General features: G+C 58.1%; 2 protein-coding genes across 6 annotated transcripts; one reads left to right on the top strand and one right to left on the bottom strand.

Annotated features, from left to right (window-relative positions):
- Positions 1-378: 378 nt before the first annotated feature.
- INPP5J (inositol polyphosphate-5-phosphatase J) lies at positions 379-10,025 on the top strand. 4 transcript variants are annotated; one of them, XM_067700210.1, is made up of 13 exons: positions 379-547; positions 2,209-3,278; positions 3,630-3,743; positions 3,868-3,976; positions 4,182-4,298; positions 4,632-4,807; positions 5,204-5,315; positions 5,456-5,565; positions 5,702-5,885; positions 8,463-8,600; positions 8,749-8,826; positions 8,953-9,057; positions 9,256-10,025. In XM_067700210.1, exons 1-13 carry the CDS (start codon positions 443-445, stop codon positions 9,760-9,762), a joined length of 2,925 nt encoding a protein of 974 aa, XP_067556311.1. In that variant the 5' UTR covers positions 379-442; the 3' UTR covers positions 9,763-10,025. The 4 variants fall into 4 exon arrangements, with proteins under 4 accessions (XP_067556311.1, XP_067556310.1, XP_067556313.1 ...); XM_067700209.1 differs by having other exon boundaries at positions 2,191-3,278; XM_067700211.1 differs by lacking the exon at positions 379-547 and having other exon boundaries at positions 2,402-2,511.
- A 213-nt stretch (positions 10,026-10,238) lies between these two features.
- PLA2G3 (phospholipase A2 group III) lies at positions 10,239-15,899 on the bottom strand. 2 transcript variants are annotated; one of them, XM_067700213.1, is made up of 7 exons: positions 15,259-15,899; positions 14,104-14,236; positions 13,715-13,849; positions 13,113-13,420; positions 12,359-12,488; positions 12,135-12,251; positions 10,239-11,503 (listed from the first exon to the last, which is right to left on the bottom strand). In XM_067700213.1, the coding sequence occupies exons 1-7, from the start codon at positions 15,770-15,772 to the stop codon at positions 11,290-11,292; spliced, it is 1,551 nt and encodes a 516-aa protein (XP_067556314.1). In that variant the 5' UTR covers positions 15,773-15,899; the 3' UTR covers positions 10,239-11,289. The 2 variants fall into 2 exon arrangements, with proteins under 2 accessions (XP_067556314.1, XP_067556315.1); XM_067700214.1 differs by having other exon boundaries at positions 13,730-13,849.
- Positions 15,900-18,590: the final 2,691 nt, after the last annotated feature.

Below are 18,590 nucleotides of genomic sequence, written 5' to 3'. Positions count from 1 at the left end.
GAGCTGGCAGGGAGTCAAGAAGGTCACAGGATCAGAGCAGGGACTCAGGTGTCTCTGAAGCCCTGGAGAGGGGGCTGACCTCTGAGCTACCTTACCCTCAGGTGTGTCAATGCCCCTCCCTTGAGCAAGGGCTGGCCAGGCCTACTGGCTGGAGGGTGGGAACAGAAAGACAGCTTCCACTATGCTGCCAGCTGGGACCTGTGCCAGGCCAATGGCCAATGGACCCACTCCCCCTGATTCCTCCCCCACCATGACCATTCCAGGCTCAGCAGCCAGTCCCCAGGGGGTAGGCCACCTTGCCCTGGCCACCTCTATGTTGGGAAGTTGGTGCCTGTGTCTTTAAATTCTCAGCAGGTTGAAACGGCTGATGACATCACTGGTTCCCGGGAGCTAGCGGAGGAGCTGGAGCCCAAGGGAACCCAGGCTGCCGGGGGCTGCAGACATGGAGGGCCAGGGCATCAGTGGCAGCGGGAGGCCGGGGACCCAGGCTGGCCTGGGCCCCCTGCCCATGCCCCATGGGATTTCCCAAACTGGGGCACCCTCCAAGGTAAGACCCCTAAATCCTAGTTCCCCCATTCCTGATCCTTAATCCCACACCCCCCCCACATACTGCAGGCACCCTGGTGCCCCAGCTGAGGGGCTGGCACTCTCCTCTGCCCACCAAGCAGGGGCTGGGCAAACAGGGTACCCTAGGGGCTGAGGGGGTAGTGATGGGACACTCAGAGAGAGATGGAGTTAGCTGTCTCCAGGACCTCCTGGGAAAGCCCTGGACCAGGTATCAGGGGACCCAGCTGTGCTCCAGCTTTGCTATGTGACCTTGGGCAAGTTGCTTGTCCTTTCTGAGCTAATGCAAAATGAGGAGGCTTGTCCCTGAAGACTGAAACTGTGACATCTGGGATGTCTAAGTTGTTAGTGCTGGAGGCGGTGTGTGTTTGGGGTGGGGGTTTGGAGTGGGACACTAGGAACCAAGGAGGATGCCCAAAATGCAAGCTTCAAAGATCTGAGTTTGGGGACAGAGGTGGAGGCAGAGTTTCAGATTCTCTGAACCAAGCAGGACACGGGATGCAGACAGAACTGCATCTCTGGAGGCAGGGATGGGGCCACCCCAGGGTGAGTGTAAACCTTCGTCTACCCTCCCTGGCAAGGGACACTTTATCCTGACTTCTGGAGACAGGGGCATCAGACAGGGACAGATGGGAAAGGAAGAGGAGGTCCTTGCAGGGCCCCACACCACCCACTCCACCTGCTGGACATAAAGAGGATACCTGCTTGCCTGTCCTCACAGGTGGGGTGACAACGGTAAGAGGGTACAACTTGTGCACAGTGGTGCGGCGCCAGGATCAACAGAATCCTGGACTTGCTCTGGGTGTTAGAATCACACTTGGGAGGAATGACTATTCCATGGAGCTCAAATGGAAGCCTAGCAAATTTTGGCTCGTACATGCAGAGGATATGAGACCTAGGCTTCCCAGGATCAGGTGTGGCCAGGGATCCTTCACCAGGGTCCTTCATTTTAAGACAGGGAAACTGAGGCCCTGGGCAGGGAAGTGCTTGCCTAAGGTCACACAGAGCTGGGCTGGGAATCGACATGGCCAGTCCCAACCCAGGCTCTTGCTCCTGCACGGAGCTCTAGGAATGGGTGACGAGGACAGAGAGGGCTGTGACCAAGGAATTGGGATGTGGCGGGGGGAACCTGAGGGTTCCTGTGTACTGTGGAGGAAAGGGGGTGGTGTTTAACAGGCTGGCCCCAGGGTGTCCTGAGTGGGAAGATCTGGGGGGGTCAGATCAGTAGCCCTTGGCTAGGGGAGCAGCAGGGACTGCAGGGGTGGGCGGTGCTCAGGGAAGCTGACTCCAGCCACCCAACACTCCAGGGTGGCCAGGGAGTGGGTGCCAGCCAGGAAGGCAAGGAGAGCCCTCAGGTCCAGGCTCACACTCTGCCTCCTTTGAGTTGGGGGTCTTAGTTTCACCTCTATGAAAGAGGTGTCACAGGTGAGGGAGGGGATAGGTTTCCATGTCCTGTTTCCTCCAAAAGAGAAGCTGATTCACAGCAGAATGGATTAAGGTGAGAAATTAGGAAGAACTTCCTCAGAAAGATGTGCCTTTCTTAGCTAGACAGAGTCTGCTGGGGTCTATATGGAAGTGGAGGCCTGGTTAGGGTTGACTCTGAGTCTCTGACTTGTCCTATCCAAGATGGACTCACGTTTTCAGCTCTCAGTGAAGGAGAATGCAGCACCAGTATGCTCGGAACCAAGGTTGGCTCTGACACCTGTGGGGCCACCAGCAGCAATGCCATCTTCCTCAAAGGGGCCAAGCCTGGCTCTGGCGTCTCCCCGACCCATCCTGGCTCCAATGTCTACCCCTGGAGAGCAGAAGACAGCTCCTGCCCATCGCAGCTCCAGACTGGCTCCAACACCTGTGGGCCATTTGGTGGTGTCTGCCTCGGCTGGGCCGAAGCCTCCTCCAGCTACCCTGGGGCCCAGGCTGGCTCCACTGTCCAGGGACCAGAAGCAGGTGCCACCTGCCTCCATGGGACCCAAGCCAGCCCTGGCTGCTTCAGGCCTGAGCCTGGCCGTGGCATCTGAGAAACAGCCCCCACAGCCCCCCTCCAGCTCTTCCCCAGTGCCCAGTCCAGTTCTGTCACCCTCTCAGGAACAGGCCCTGACTCCAGCATCCATGACATCAGCCCTGGCCTCTGTGGGATGGACACCAGCTAAACAGAGGGATGCCCCAGCCCCTAGACCTCTCTCCCCTTCAGAAGGGCATCTCCAGCCCCCCACTCAGACATCTGGTCCTGTGGGCTCCCCATCCTTGATTCAAGCCCCCCCAGACCCTCGGATCTCCCCCTCCTTCAGAGCCCGGCCTGAGGCCCCCCGCAGCAGCCCTGAGGATCCTGTCCTGTCCCGGACACCACAGACTCTGCCCCTGGATGTGGGCCAGGGTCCTCCAGAGCCTGGCACTCACTCCCCCGGACTTCTCTACCCCACCTTCCGGCCAGGGGCCCCCTTAGCCCAGACTTTGCCCCCACCTCTGCCCAAGCCACCCCGATCTCCCAGCCGCTCCCCCAGCCGCTCCCCAAACCGCTCCCCGTGTGTCCCCCCAGCTCCTGAGATGGCCCTCCCCAGGCCTGGCACCCAGGGTGCCGGGCCTGGTGGGCATCTGAGCCCCAACCTTCAGCCCAGAGAAACCCCAGCCCCTCTTACCACCTCCTCTTCTACATCCACCTCGTCATCCTCCTCTTGGTCAGCTCAGCCCACCTGCAAGAGCGACCCTGGCTTCTGGTGAGGGGCCCTCTCCCAAGACATTGCTGGGGCTTGAACTCTAAGACTAGCCATCCTTCTAGGGTGGCTTACCCTACTCCACCCCAGCTGACCTCCCTGAGGAAGATTCCCTGTGGGTGTTAGGCCCACTCTGGGGCCCTCGGAAGACAGCATCCTCTCCTAAGGGACTTGCCTACCCCGCCTCAGTTGATCTCCCTTGGAAGTCTGGTGGAAGGGACCCTGGGCCCACTGTGGGTCCTTCTGAGGGCTTATACTCAAGCTTATTTCCCCAGAAAAAGCCCTGTGGGAGGGAGGTTGAGGGTAAGAGAGTGGTCCCCAGTAGTAACCCCTTCTGTACCCCCACCTCCCCAGGATCACTGTGGTCACATGGAACGTGGGCACCGCCATGCCCCCCGATGATGTCACATCCCTCCTTCACCTGGGCAGCAGCGATGACAGTGACAGGGCAGACATGATCGCCATAGGGTGAGGGGACAGGGCGAGTAGACTCCCTCCTGAGCCCCTCCTGCCTCCCAGACCCTCTCCCACGGGAGGGGTTTCTAGGGCGCCCCCCCCCCCAATCCGAAGGCCGCCTCACAGTCCCCCACAGGTTGCAGGAAGTGAACTCTATGATCAACAAGCGGCTCAAGGACGCGCTCTTCACCGACCAGTGGAGCGAGCTCTTCATGGACGCACTGGGGCCCTTCAACTTCGTGCTGGTAACTCCTCCCTCAACCCCCGGGCAGGTGGAGACCCCTGGATTACTCGGCCCTAGCTCTGCCTTGATTCACCGTGGGGCCCGCTGGGCCTCGGTGGCCGGGTCCACGAAATGGGAAGATGGAAGAGCAGACCTTTAAGAACCGGAAAAGGCGGGGGCGGGGGAGTTGTGTCCTGCCTCTCAGCCTCCTCACGCCTCTGCTGCAGGTGAGTACTGTGCGGATGCAGGGCGTCATCCTGCTGCTGTTCGCCAAGTACTACCACCTGCCCTTCCTGAGGGATGTGCAGACTGATTGCACGCGCACTGGCCTGGGTGGCTATTGGGTGAGCGTGGAAGCGGCCTGGGAGGGTACAGGGCCCTAAGGGATCCGTAGATTAGTCCCCGGACCCCCGCGTACTGGCAATATCCCCTCCCCAAGCTACACCCCTTGCTCTGAGGCCTGCCTCTCCCCACCCACCCCCACCCCTCGTTTTCTAGACCCCGCCCCTTTCTGTCCCCGCCCCTCCTATTGTTCCACTCCTTTCCCTAGAACCCACCCCTCTCCACACCTCCACGGGTCCTGGGCCTCACCCGCTGACCCCGCCCACCCTAAGCCCGGCGGGCCTCACCTCCTAGCCTAGGCCCCGCCCATAACCCACCCAACCTTGTTTCCCAAGGGCAACAAGGGTGGAGTGAGTGTGCGACTGGCCGCCTTCGGGCACATGCTGTGTTTCCTGAACTGCCACCTGCCGGCCCACATGGACAAAGCGGAGCAGCGCAAGGACAACTTCCAGACCATCCTCAGCCTCCAGCAGTTCCAGGGGCCTGGAGCTCAAGGCATCTTGGATCACGAGTATGGGCCGGGGCGGGACCTAATGGGGCTTGGGCGGGGCTAGTGAAGGAGGGGTGGGACTCAGGGGCGAGACCTGTGCGCCTAGTGGGGAGAGGCGGGGCCTATGGGGGTGGAGACCACCCACACTATAGCTAGGAACAAGAAAGCTGGTAAGTTTGATGGGGAGGTGGAGCCTGCAGGGTGGAGCTTTGCTGAGGGGCAAGGCCTTGCTAGGGGTCGGAACCTAACTTCTAGGTCTACACCCCCTGCTGCTCCGTGGTGGGCTGGCGGCCCTGCAGCAACCCACCCACCCTCTGCGTCATCACTAGGAGCAGCTGTCGGGTTGGATGGGGGCAGAGAAGGATCTGGGCTGGGCTCTTCACCCCATGGACCCCGCTGACCCCCACCTCCGAACAGCCTCGTGTTCTGGTTCGGGGACCTGAACTTCCGCATCGAGAGCTACGACCTGCACTTCGTCAAATTTGCCATCGACAGCGAGCAGCTCCACCAGCTCTGGGAGAAAGACCAGGTGGGGAATCCCAGCCTGGACCCCAAAACCCCAAGCACACAGAACATGCCCTAGGACCACCTGTACCCTAGGCTATGGTCCTTGCCCTCACCTGCCCTGCCCAAGCTCTTGTCCAATTCTGTGCTTCTGGACCCTCACAGCTCAACATGGCCAAGAACACCTGGCCCATCCTGAGGGGCTTCCAGGAGGGGCCCCTCAACTTTGCGCCCACCTTCAAGTTTGACGTGGGTACTAACAAATATGATACCAGGTGAGCTCAGAACTGGGATGAGAGGTGGGGATGTGGGCTGAGGTCTTCTGGATAAGGGAGACAGGAAAGAGAGACAGGAGGCAGAGGTGCCTTGACCCCCAACCCCTGATACTCAGCCTACCCTTGCCCACCGCAGTGCCAAGAAGCGGAAGCCAGCCTGGACAGACCGTATCCTGTGGAAGGTCAAGGCTCCAGGTGGAGGTCCCAGCCCCTCAGGACGGGAGAGCCACCGGCTCCAGGTGACCCAGCACAGCTACCACAGCCACATGGAATACACTGTCAGCGACCACAAGCCCGTGGCTGCCCAGTTCGTCCTGCACGTGAGTCCTGGCCTCATCCTCCCCGCATGACATCCCCAGGCCCAGCTCAGCAACCCACTGCCCACCGGTAACCCCTTAGACCTGCCCTCAGCAGCATCCACTTGTCACAGCAGACTGGGAATGGGATTATGATCTCCATTATTTATGTGCGATGCCATGCGGTATGTGCGATCTTAGTTCCCGGACCAGGGATCGAACCCATGCCCCCTGCATTGGGAGCTCAGAGTCTTAACCACTGGACCACCGGGGAAGTCCTATGATCTCCATTTTCAGGTGAAAATTCTGAGGCCCAGGGACACAGCACCCCTTGCCCCGGGTCACATGGCTACTAAAGGGAAGATTAGGATTTGCACCCTGGCTAGTCTGATTTCAAAGGGTATACCTTTTCCACTAATCTCTATTTCCCCTTTTCTGAGAAAGGCTAGGGCAACTTATGTTAAAATTCACATATATAATAAGACCAGCCACGAAAATATTTACTCAAATCCCATGTAGCATTCATTCACATTCTTTTATTATTTTTTTACCATCTTACCATATGTGATGGGGAGGGGGAGTAGAGATACAAAAAAATACAAAGCTAAACCCTATATAGTTACTATAAAATTTAGCATTGTGTTTAGGATTTTTTTAATTATAAATTTTTATTGATTTATGTATTTATTTTTGGTTGCATTGGGTCTTCTTGCTGCGCGCAGGCTTTCTCTAGTTGCGGCGAGCGGGGGCTACTCTTCATTGTGGTGTGCGGATTTCTTATTGCAGTGGCTTCTCTTGTTGCGGAGCTCAGGCTCTAGGCATGCAGACTTCAGTAGTTGTGGCGCATGGACTTGGTTGCTCCATGGCATGTGGGATCTTCCCACACCAGGGCTTGAACCCGTGTCCCCTGCATTGGCAAGTGGATTCTTAACCACTGCACCACCAGGGAAGCCCCTGTGTTTAGGATTGGGGCTCCTAGCTGCCAAAGGAAAAAGGGGAAATCCGAGAATGTCAGAACTGGATCTTAGAGACCATGTAGTCCAACTTTCTGTTAGTGGGGTAGGCATGCACCCCAAGTTGCACACAGGCTCAGCAGCAGAGTGGGGTGGAGCCCAATTTCCAGTCCTGAAACTCAACCCTGGGCTCTCCGATTCTCTTGATCTGATAAGAGGGAGCCCAGCAGACCAGAGAATGTTTTCCCTGCTAACTTTGTCATATGGTCAGTCAGAGGGACGGTGGCCAATGTCCTCAGCTGGGAATGGAAATCTGCCCGTGTCTGGCCTCCCATGACCTTTGGTAAAAGCCTTGGGTGTGAGGTTTAACCCCCAATCAGGGACCTCACCTTGAGAACCACTCCTTTTGGGTGCCCTATCCTTCCCTCCTTATCTAGAACGCTGTCTCTTGTAAAACATTACCTGTTGAGCACCTACTATATGCCAGAGCCTGTGTAGCCTACTTCATGTATGTCATCCCTTTGAATACTGTGGTAGGCCCTGAGGATGTCTAAATTCTCCTCCCAGTTTTACTGATGGGAGAAACAGAGGCTCAGAGAACTTAAATCTCTTATCCAAAGCAACACAGCACAGGACTCAGCAGGAGTTTTGACCCCACAAGGCCCTAAAGGGTATTTCCAAGAGCGCAACCTGGCCAGACCTGTTGTTAGGAACCCACAGGCAGGGAGAGGATGTGCTGGTTTCTTCTGGAGCAGCTTGGCTTAGAAGCTGAGGAGGGAGAGAAAGTTGAAACCAGATAAACAGGGAAGCAGACAAAGCCAGAGGCTGGCACCACCGAGTCTTTCCCTGAGGGACAATACCCTGGCCAATACCCTGGCCAATACCCTGGCCACCTGCCACCCCAGCAACCCCATCCACAAGGTGAACCCCTGCTCAGCCTGGGGTGACCCTGGGAAGAGAAGATTCTTTTGTCTCCATGGACTGATGACAAACAAGGTTAATAGTGGTTCCTTAATACAGGTGGGGAAACTGAGTCTTACTTAGCCTGATGAGGGGCTTACCTGAGGTCATGAAGCAGGTTAGTAGCAGAACCTGGACGGTCTCCAGCCATCTACCCAGAGCTCTTCTTGCCTGCTCATGGGTGTTCACTTTACTCCAGAATATCCAGTGCATCATGGGACTCCTTTGTTAGCTTATAGGCAAGTCATTCATTGAGCACCTACTGTATACTGAGAAGTTTATAGGATGCTTTATATGGTATCTCATTGAATCTGCAGAGCAACCCCAAGAGTTAAATAAGATCATCAGAGTTTAAGGACAGGAGCCCTTCTATTCAGAGAGGTCAAGAAACTCACCTTGGGTCACACTGCATAACAATGGCAGAGCCAGGGCCAAACCCACAGTCTACTAAGCTTCAAAGCTGTGTTCTCACTCACTCCCTAAGGAGGCTAAGGACAAAAAGAGCCCTGAGCTGGGAGGCAGGAAACCTGGCATTCATCCTAGACCTGTTCTTCCTCAGTTTCCCAGCCTGTGCAGTGGCTTCAAAGGCCCTTCATCTCAGCCAATTTGTGCCGACGCAGGCCCAAGGACTCTAGGTGCATAGAATGCTAGAGGGTCTCCCCTGATGTTGCCCCCTGCCCCTGGGCAGTTTGCCTTCAGAGACGAAGTGCCGCTTGTGCGGCTGGATGTGGCGGACGAGTGGGTGCGGCCGGAGCAGGCTGTGGTGAGGTACCGCATAGAGACGGTGTTCGCCCGCAGCTCCTGGGACTGGATCGGCTTGTACCGGGTGAGACAGGCAGGGGTGGTCGGTACATCGGGGAAGGAAGGGCCTGAAGGGGCAGCCAGGGACCCATGTGGGGTCCCTGGCTTCCCCAGAGTTTAAGGCTGCTGGGGTCAGACCTTAGGGGTCACGACCCTGATTGCTCTCGCCCCAGGTGGGTTTCCGCCACTGCAAGGACTACGTGGCTTATGTCTGGGCCAAACACGAGGATGTGGATGGGAACATCTACCAGGTACTTAAGGGGAGGGGGAGAGTGGGAGGAAGTCCCCATTGCCCTTGGGGGCTCAGGATTCAGCTTGAAGGGTCCTGAGGCTGCCTCCCTCACCCCAACCTGGGCCTAAACCCCCTGGCCCACCAGGTGACATTCAGTGAGGAGTCACTGCCCAAGGGTCACGGAGACTTCATCCTGGGCTATTATAGCCACACCCACAGCATCCTTATCGGGGTCACTGAGCCCTTCCAGGTAAGTAGGCCAGGCTGCAGGGTCAGGGGCGCCAAAGGAGTATTCAAAGTCCTCTACAGCTTCTACATTCTGTTCTGTGACCTCCTACAAGTATCCTGACCTTCCTGGGTCTGCCAAGGGGGAGGGCAGGAGTGGTTCCCAGAGGCCTCAGTGGCCGGTTGGGGAGAGGGGCACCCCAGTGACCAGCCTTCCCCCCAGATCTCACTGCCTACCTCGGAGCTGGCCAGCAGCAGCACAGACAGCTCGGGTGCCAGCTCGGAGGACGAGGATGACAGCACCCTGGAGCTGCTCGCATCCAAGTCCCGCAGCCCAAGCCCTGGCAAGTCCAAGCGGCACCGTAGCCGAAGCCCAGGTCTGGCCCGCTTCCCCGGCCTCGCCCTGCAGCCCTCGTCCTGTGAACGCCGTGGCACCAGCCGAAGCCCCTCGCCCCAGAGCCGCCGCCTTCCTCGGGTAGCCCCCAACGGGGGCAGTGATGGTGGCAGCCGGGGCAACAGTGAGGAGGGGCCCCCTGGGCTGCCTGGGTCCTGGGCCTTCCCACCATCTGTGCCTCAAAGCCTGGGGTTGCTGCCTGCCTTGCGCCTAGAGACCGTAGACCCCGGTGGTGGCAGCTCCCGGGGACCCAATCGGGAGGCCCCGGCCCCCGACAGCCTGTATCCCAGCCCCCAGGGTCAGCAGGGCCTGGAGGAAGGGGGCCTGGGGCCCTGAGGGTGAGGTGGGCAGGCAGGCCCAGGTGGCCCCCTGGGGCTCTGCCCCAATCTTCTGCAAACCCACCTGCCTCCCTCCTGCTGCTGCTCCAGCTTTATGTGCACCTACCACTCTGTTCTGGCCAGGGGTGGCCAACTGGGGTTCCCCAAACCTGGTCCTGGCACCTCAACTGTGACAATCAGCAAACCCGTATCCCAGCCCCCATCTGGGATGGGGGAGCAAACCTAGAGGTCATCAATTAGGAATTAAATTCTCCAGCCTCACTCCTGACTTCTTCCTAACTTGTTAGCAGTCTAGGGTTGGGGGCAGTCAGAGGAAGGGACTAAAGAGATGAGAGGATGACAGATCTGACAGTTACCAGGCACCAGCTGTATACATTACACATGCCATGTCCTTTAAGCTGCACCACAAGTTGTGGTGTTGAGTTCAGTGTAGTTCTTAGCTCCATTTCACAAGTGAGCAAACTGAGACCTCCAAGCGGTTATGTGAACCTTTAAAAATCAGATGCCTAGGGCTTCCCTGGTGGCTCAGTGGTTGAGAGTCCGCCTGCCGATGCAGAGGATATGGGTTCGTTCCCCGGTCTGGGAAGATCCCACATGCCGCGGAGCGGCTGGGCCCGTGAGCCATGGCCGCTGAGCCTGCGCGTCCGGAGCCTGTGCTCCGCAACGGGAGAGGCCACAACAGTGAGAGGCCCGCGTACCGCAAAAAAAAAAAAAAAAAAATCAGACGCCTAAGCACAGTTTGGCTGTGTGCTGGAGGGAGGGAACATTTCCTAGGTGCTGAGTGCTGTCCGTGAGTTGGTTCGCTTAATCCTCAACAACCCTGTGAGGTAGGTCCTGTTTACACTCCCCTTTTTCAGACGAGGAAACTAAGGCTCAGAATGAAGGAGGTCTCTTGCTTAAGGGCACGGGGGAGATCTGAATTTAGGTCTAGGGCAGAAAGAATGGGCCAGGGCTGGGCCAGGAAGAGCATAGGAGCTGTTAAGAGAAGGGGTCCCCTGGGGAGGTGAGTTGGGAAGCCCCTTTCTAGCTTCCGCCACCCTGGATTCAGACACAGTCACTTCTGTGACATCCCTCATTCCCCACCTGCTGCCCTAGACCTCAGCAGGCAGACGCTGGGGCTTCCCTGGGCAAGTTCTTGAGACATGCATTAATTTTGCAACATAGACATATATGTACCTCCTCCTGGTACCTCCTGGGGCTGCTGCAATGTTACCTTCTCCCCATTCCCATCTGGATGTTAATTTCTCTGGGAAGGCCCAAGCCTGGGGCAGCAGAATGAGCCTCCTGAATACCACATCCAAGCACAGAGGGGTTGTGTCACCAGCCCAAGATCACCCAGCGCAGCAGGAGACGTGGTCCAGCATTTGGGTCTTGGCCCCCCCACCCTACCCATGCAGCCCTCTGGCTATCCACAAGAGCCCGTCCATGCTTCAGTCTAACACGTGGAGGGGAAGCTGAGACCCCCAGGGCCTAGCAAAGCCAGGGACGAGGTCCAGTCTTGTGCCCAGGAGAGCTGGAACTGAGGTCACTGGTTCCAGGATTTCTGCTGTCCTTCAGGTCCTCCGGCTCCCTGGGTCAGCTGCAGACACCGGTCATAGAATGACATGGGGGCCTTTGGGTGCTCTGAAGTCCATGCCTGCCTGTTGTCTGTGCCTGTCCCCTGGAGCTGGAGTTGCCTCTGCTGAAGTTGCTGCAGGTGCCGAGCTGACACCTTGATGGCCCTGGGGTCTTTGGAACAGCTGTGAGGAGAGAAAAGTGGGGCAGGTGGTCATAACTGCCAAGAATCCCACCCTACTCTGCAGAGAGGGTGACCAAGGCCCAGAGAGGAGCAGGGCTGGGGCTGGGAGGGTGGGGGACTGTTACACCTAGCAGGGGGCAGGATAAACCTGGGTTGGCACCCAGAGGCCCAGGTTCTGCCACTAGCTGGCTGCAGAAACCTGGGTCAGTCTGGGCCTCAGTTTCCCTACCTGTGAAATAGGAAAAGTAACAGAGTTAGCTTTGAGAATCAGAATTGAAATGAAATTGTGGATTATGGGGTAAGAGTTAAGCAGGTGTTTTACTATGTGTCCTGCAGGCTTTGGCCTATGTACGTCACACACGCCACTTCCTTGGCTTCTACCTCCATTTTATAGGTAAGGAAACAGGTGTGGAGAGGTTATTCAGCTTGCAAGGTCACATAGGAAGTAAATGACAGAGTTGAGATGCAACCTACATGGGCCAACTGCAGAGCCGAACCCAGGGATGATGACAGTGGAGCTCAGAGGTCCCCTGACCCCCTCCATCACCCTCTCAGCCCAGGTGCACAAAGGGAGCAGAGGCAACCCACCCCTTGGGAAGTCCCCCATCCCTCCTGGCCCTGATGTCACTTACCCTTTGCCCTCAGCACAGTCCAGTGGAGGGGCCAGTTTGAAGCAGGTCATGCCCAGCAGCTCCCAAAGTATGTTGGCGTCCACAGGTGGGCTGTGGAGCCTCAGGAAGCGTGCCAGACTGAGGACAGAGGCAGACTCAGGCTGGGGCAGGGCCTCATCAGCCAGGTGTCCCTTCCCAGTGCCTGGCAACAGGCAGCCCACCCCCAAGGGTCCAAGCAGCCTCACCGGCGCGTGCAGTTGCAGTGGAAGAGGGGTTCACGGGCATCGTTGAACAGCTGGAACTTGGTCTTCTGGGGCCCGATCTGATGCTCACACTGGTCCAGGCGGCGGAAGCCGCGGCAGGCCTGGCGGGCACCTGGGGGCAGGTGTGGTGGTGAGAGGAGCCCTGTCCGATGCCCACTGCCATCCGGCACACATGCTGTGTCCCACACACACAGTGTCCCTCCATCTCATGCCCTTTGTGCCTTCAGAGTGCCTCACACATAGGAGACGCGTGCACGTGCGCACACACACACACAGCAGTGCTGGCATGGGGAAGCCCAGAGAGTCGAGAGTGGTCAGAAAAGGTTTCCTGGAGGCAGAGGCTCCTAAGCTGAGGCTGGAAGAGGGGAAGAGTCAGGGAGAATTCTCCAGGCAGCAAGAAGAGCATGTGCAAAGGCCCAGCAGTGGGAGAGAGCAAGTGGCTTTAGAAGAACCAAATGAAGTTTGTGGAACTGGAGTTTCGACTGGGGAGTAGGATCTGCAGGACCAGACTCGACAACCCCTGGGTGTTGGGACATCATGGTGGGGCCTCAGCGAGGAGTGCCATGGACAAGTTTGGAGCTTACAAAAATCCATCTGGCTGTAGCACGAGAGAGGTTGGGAGACCCCAGAAGGAGCTCAGAGCAGGAAAGGAAGCAACACAGGGGCCCCCCACCCTGAACAGAGTCAGGGACACCTCCTTACAACAGGAGCCCCCAAGGTTAGGTTCTGAGCTCACCTTGAGGTTTTAGGCCACGCCATAGTCCCTGGAGGCCTGAATCAGTGACCTCCAGCTGGACTATGGAGGCCACATCAGGCCCAGGGGAGGCCACAGGGGCCTGGAGGGCTGTGGCATTGGCTTGGCTGGGGTACTCGGACTCTTTCTGCTGTGCTGGCCACTTCTGAGGGTGCTGAATCCACCGAGGCTTGCTGGGTGCTGGGTTCTGAGGACTGGGAGTCAGGGGAATGGCAAGGGAGCTCCAGGAGGCATTGTAGAAGGTCCTGGGCTGGAGACGGGCGAGGGATACAGAGCCATATGTTCTACACCTGGGAGGTAGCACATGGTGGCAATTGGTAACCCAGAATCCCCCCTCCCAGAAGTCCCCAGGTTCATCTCCATGGAGATCAGGGCTCTGCCAGTCCCACCCCTCATCCCACATCCCACTGGGTCCTGCAGGGCACCCAGGGAGCATCTGCATCCTGGGCCCAACCCTGAGGAGAAGACAGGGAGGACGAGGCATCATTCCCTGGAGGACAGACATACAGAAAGGCTTCCCTCCCAGGTTTGGAGCCCGAGCTCCCCACTGGCCGGGAAGGGGCTCGAAAGGGGCAGCCACATACCCGCCCCACCAGTACCACTCCACACAGGCCTCCTGGTCCTCCAGGACGAAACAGGGGATCGCCAGCACGTTGAAGAAGGCCACGCCCACGATGTCAGAGATGGAGTCCCGCTGGTTATGCAGGCACTGCTGGAACCTGTCCCAGAGCCAGCACTCAGGTTCCTGGACCACAGAGAGCTACTGGCTCCTCTCCCAGACCACCTGGTCACTACCAGCCAGGTGATTTGGGGTCCAAGTGTCCCCTCTCCTGTTAGGCCTCAGCTTTCCCACTGCACAGTGGACTCCGGCTGGCTGATCCTTTAGGATTCTCTGGAATCCCAGACTCTGCACCAGGTAATCCCGGTGGATAATCCCACCCCAAGTTCCCAGCCCTCCCTGCCCACCACCAACCTGGCATCACAGTTGCAGTGGGAGATGGTGTGGAGTCGGTAGTTTCGGATGCCATAGTTGTACTGGAAGGGTGAGACAGTCTGTGGGCAGCGGTCGTGTTCCTGGCAGCAGAGATCGGGGCCCTGGAAGACCCCTGCAGGGAGCGGAGGGGGCACCAGCTCAGCAGGGTCGTGAGCACCACATGCCGGCTATGCCCGCGTGGTGTTGGGAGCAGAGACCTCGTTCTCATCCCAGCCCTGATACAGATGACCTGGGTTGCCTCAGGCCTCTCCCTGTGGGACTCACAGTTCCAAAGCTTGAAGAGAACACCCAGGTACAGCCTTTGTTGGGCAATTCCAAGTGCCAGGCAGCCCACCCAGGAACCCTTGCCCACGGAAATATCTTCCTCAGGTGAACTGGTGTCTGCCTCCAGAGTTCTCGGGCTCACACCACAAGTGAAACTCCAAAGTTATGAATGTGTGTGGAATGGAATGGTAAACAGCAGGGTGCAATCTCGCTGGCACAATGAGGCATTGTCAGGATGCCAGCCTGCTCCAACTCAAGTGCCAAGTCCTCCTCCCAGCCCTCCACGTGTATGCACTGACAGCTGTACCGAGAGTGCAAAAAAGCCATGCATGTTTTTCACCACCTGAGCAATGATGCCCTTTACTGAGCATCTCCCAAATGCCTGGCACTTCCCACACCCAAGCACACAGCAGCCCTGGGAAGGAGGTGTCACGTTTATTGTACAGGTGAGGAAACAGATTCAGAGGGGGGAGGTGACTCGTTCAGCTCGGAAGGGCTGAGCTGGGATTTGAACCCAGGCCTCCCCTCCCACTCGGCGTCCCCTCCACTGGGCACCCTGTGCCCATAAAACCTCCTCTTGGGTAATGTTTTTTTGGCTCAGCCGACCCTGGATCCACCCCAGCCAGCCTCCTTCCTCAGATGGTAATTAATGAAGCCTCCCAGGTGTGAGTAGGACCTTTCCCATCTATAACCACATTCAAGCATCCCATGATGAGATTTATGGTCACCCCATTTTACAGATAAGGAAATTGAGGGTCAGAGTGGTTAAGTCACTTCCTCAGGACACACAGCCTGGGAGAGTGGGTACCAGGGCTAAAGGCTGCATTTCCCCCCCACACCAGCCCCCCTGTCCACACACCGATGGCTCACCCAGCTCCGAGGTGTTCCCGGCAGAATCCCCAACTCCACACCACAGTGTGCCAGGCATGGTCCAGCCTCTCTTCACTCGCTGGTTCCCCATGCCAGGCGCTCCACTCTGCCCTGCTGCTCGCTTCTCCCTGGTCTCTGCTGGACTCTTGGCAGGCCCTCTGCAGGCCTCCCACTGACGCTTAAGGGTGGCCAGGGCTCTCTGCAGCTCAGGTCCAGGGGTGTGGATGAAGGAGTCCCGGGTGATCTCACCAGCACAGAGGGTACTGAAGGCTGTAGTGAGCTCTGGCTCATCCTGCCGGCTGCACACCTGCAGCCTCCCGTGCCCATCCCAGCGGGCATGGAACAGGGCTAGTCCCTGGGCATCCTTGCCCAAGAAGCTAAGGAACCCCAAAGGGCTGCCAGAGATGGGTCTGGCCAAGTGGCAGGAGGTGCTGTGCAAGTGGAGGGCAGGGGAGTCCCCCAGAGCTGCCCCCAGGAAGTTCAGCACCCCCAAGAGCACCACCAGAACCCCCATTCCGCCCTGGCCCAGCCCAGTCAGACAAAGCCCCCGGGAATCCTACCCTGGTGGGCCCACGAGGCAGCAGCTCTGTAGCTGAGCGGAAGCGAGTCCAGCCGACCCGGTGCTGCGGGGCCAATGAATGGAGCTTTGGGAGGAGTAGGAAGGAGGCTGGAGTATGGGGTGATCTGGGGCTTGTAACTGAATCCACCGGCTGGGCAGGCCGCTGATTGGCTGAGGAGTACACTGGCCGGGGCCCACGCCCCCACTTGGCCTGCCTTTCTCCACGCCTTCCAGTCACCTGCCACCAGCCTCGCCTGGATGGGGACGGTAGGAGCCAAAGCCCTGGGCCCTGGGGGCAGGGGCCAGAAGGGGGATCTGTATCTCCCTGGGGAGGGAAGAGGGTCTGGGGGCTCAGAGGAGGCTCCTAGAACTGGTCATCCCCCCATCCCAGGGATGGCCGCCAAGCCCACCTCCATGAAGCTGGCAGAGAGCCACGGGCTTCTGCCAAAGCTGGGTAAAGGAGGTAAGGGCAGGGCTGGGGCTCTGTGGCCACACCCCTCCCCCGGGAGGCTCTGAGGCTTCTGGGAAAGGGAGCATCCATCCCCCCCACTCCCCCCACCCCCACCCCCCCACCCCCCCCACCCACACCCCCACACCCCCACACCCCCACACCCCCCCCACCCCCACCCCCACCCCCCCCACCCCTCCACCCCCCCCACCCCCCGCCCCCCCCCCCCCCCCCCCCCCGCCCACCACCTGGATGCTCTCCCTGCCCAGTCCTGGTTCTAAGAAAGGCACTCAGCATATTCAGGGGACAGTGCCCCAGGGCTCCCCACTTCCTGGGACTCCAAGCACAGGCATGGCCCAGCAGCAGCCCTCCTGGTCTGATAGATGGTGTAGACACAGCCAGAGCAGACTTTGAAAGCAACACTGGGGCTTCCCTGGTGGTGCAGTGGTTAAGAATCTGCCTGCCAATGCAGAGGACACGGGTTTGATCCCTGGTCCAGGAAAATCCCACATGCCGTGGAGCAACTAAGCCCGTGCACCTCAGCTACTGAGCCTGCGCTCTAGAGCCCACGTGCTGCAACTACTGAGCCTGCGTGCTGCAGGTACTGAAGCCTGTGCACCTAGAGCCTGTGCTCCGCAACAAAAGAAGCCACCGCAATGAGAAGCCTGCTCACTGCAACGAAGAGTAGCCCCCGCTCGCCGCAACTAGAGAAAGCCCGTGCACAGCAACGAAGACCCAACACAGCAAAAAATAAAAATAATTAATTAATTTTTAAAAAAGAAAGCAACACTGGGCAGGGCTGATGCTCTGGGCGTGAAGGGACTGTGGTCCCCAGAGGAGCAGAGGTGGCCTAGGGGGCTGTGTCTGCAGCCACCTCCATCCTTGGACTGCAGTCACCTGGGGGACACAGCAGGCATCATGTGTACCTCAAGAGACAGGGGTGGTCTGTCCAACAGGGAGGGGTTACACCCAGACACTTGTTCCTGTGTCTCAGAGCTGATGTATTACTCACCTTCCAACCATCTGGGGAAGCTGCGTACTTACAACTCAACTTCCCACCTCTGCCCTCCTTTTCCATATTACAGGGCCCTTTCCTGCTGGTGAACAACCCAGGGAGGCTGGGAGGTGCCACAGCAAGAACCCAACTTTCAAGGTCGGATGGACCTAGCTTGGGTCCTGGCACAGTGTGACTTCAGGCCTAGAAGTCTCAACTTCTCTGAGCCTCAGTCTCTTCATCTGTATAATGGGCATACTCACAGCAGCCACTTCACAGGACTCTCAGCACAGTGCCTGGCATTCGAAACACTGTTACGGCTCAGGACACCCCTGGGCAGGAAGCAATTTACGCAGAAGAAAGCAAGTCTCAAAGGTTTTGGGGCCATAGCATCTGTGACAGCGAGTCCTGGTTAGGCCACTGCCTGGCTGTGTGACTGCAGGTTTGTCCCTGCCTTTCTCGGAGCACGGTTTCCTCCTCTGTACAGTGAGGGGTACAGTGGAGCTGACCTTTGAGGTCTCTTCCTGCCTGGGCCCCAAAGGGAGGCAGGCTGGGGCCTGCCCGGGCCTCAGGGGAGGGTGTCACTGGGTTTTCCCTTCAGATTAATCAGTGGCCACGTCAGTGAGCCTACAGGACAGGCTCCAGAGCCCTGCCTCCCAGTGGGGTGCCCCTCAGGGGCCTCAGAACGGAGGATGTCGGGATCCAAACCAGCAGGACAGGACAGGGCCAGCTGAGCCCTACAGACAGATGGGCCGAGGCTTTTCTCTGGGTCCCCACCCGTCTGGGGTGGGGCAGGGTGCACAGTGGGTGACAGTGGGGAGTGCAGGGTCAGGGTCCATGGGAGAAGGCGTTCCCTTCTCACTCCTTCCCTATCAGATTGTTTCTCCCTGTCTGTCTCCATCCGGCCCCATAACCCTTTGTCTCCTGTCTCCTCACCCATCCCTCTCTGGCTGTTAGTCGCTTTCCCTCTCTGACACTGATTCTCATTTCTTTCTGTCTCCTCCATCCCCCCTCTTCCATCTTTCTCTCTGTCTCTAACTCCCCATCTTATTTTCTCTCTCCATTTCTTTCTCTCCTCTGTCTCTCTTTACAGTTTTTCACTGAAGCCCCCCTTTTATCGTCTCTCTCTCTCTCACTCGTTCCCTCTTTCTCTGTCTCTCACATTTTTCTGTTCTTTGTTCCTGTGTGTGTGTGTGTGTGTGTGTGTGTGCGCGCGCGCGCGCGTGCACGTGTGTCTCCCTCTCTCCTAATCTTTTCTCTTCCTCCCTTCTATGTCCCTCTCCCCCTCCACACCCTGACCCCAGGCCTAGGACCCAGCGAACCCCACTCTT

The sequence above is a fragment of the Pseudorca crassidens genome, chromosome 12 (assembly GCF_039906515.1).
Source record: "Pseudorca crassidens isolate mPseCra1 chromosome 12, mPseCra1.hap1, whole genome shotgun sequence".
Classification (NCBI taxonomy): domain Eukaryota; kingdom Metazoa; phylum Chordata; class Mammalia; order Artiodactyla; family Delphinidae; genus Pseudorca; species Pseudorca crassidens.
This window is presented reverse-complemented; position numbering and strand designations above follow the sequence as displayed.

What these genes read in the sequence shown, in the direction of transcription:
- INPP5J (XM_067700209.1), top strand. Translation starts at nt 443, where the DNA reads ATGGAGGGCCAGGGCATCAGTGGCAGCGGGAGGCCGGGGACCCAGGCT. An exon ending in CAAGGCATCTTGGATCACGA is followed by an intron (nt 4,808 to 5,203) that starts GTATGGGCCGGG and finishes ACCTCCGAACAG; the next exon opens with CCTCGTGTTCTGGTTCGGGG. An exon ending in CTGCCCAGTTCGTCCTGCAC is followed by an intron (nt 5,886 to 8,462) that starts GTGAGTCCTGGC and finishes GCCCCTGGGCAG; the next exon opens with TTTGCCTTCAGAGACGAAGT.
- PLA2G3 (XM_067700213.1), bottom strand. Translation starts at nt 15,772, where the DNA reads ATGGGGGTTCTGGTGGTGCTCTTGGGGGTGCTGAACTTCCTGGGGGCA. An exon ending in CGGGAACACCTCGGAGCTGG is followed by an intron (nt 14,237 to 15,258) that starts GTGAGCCATCGG and finishes CGCTCCCTGCAG; the next exon opens with GGGTCTTCCAGGGCCCCGAT. An exon ending in GCGTGGCCTAAAACCTCAAG is followed by an intron (nt 12,489 to 13,112) that starts GTGAGCTCAGAA and finishes ACCTGCCCCCAG; the next exon opens with GTGCCCGCCAGGCCTGCCGC.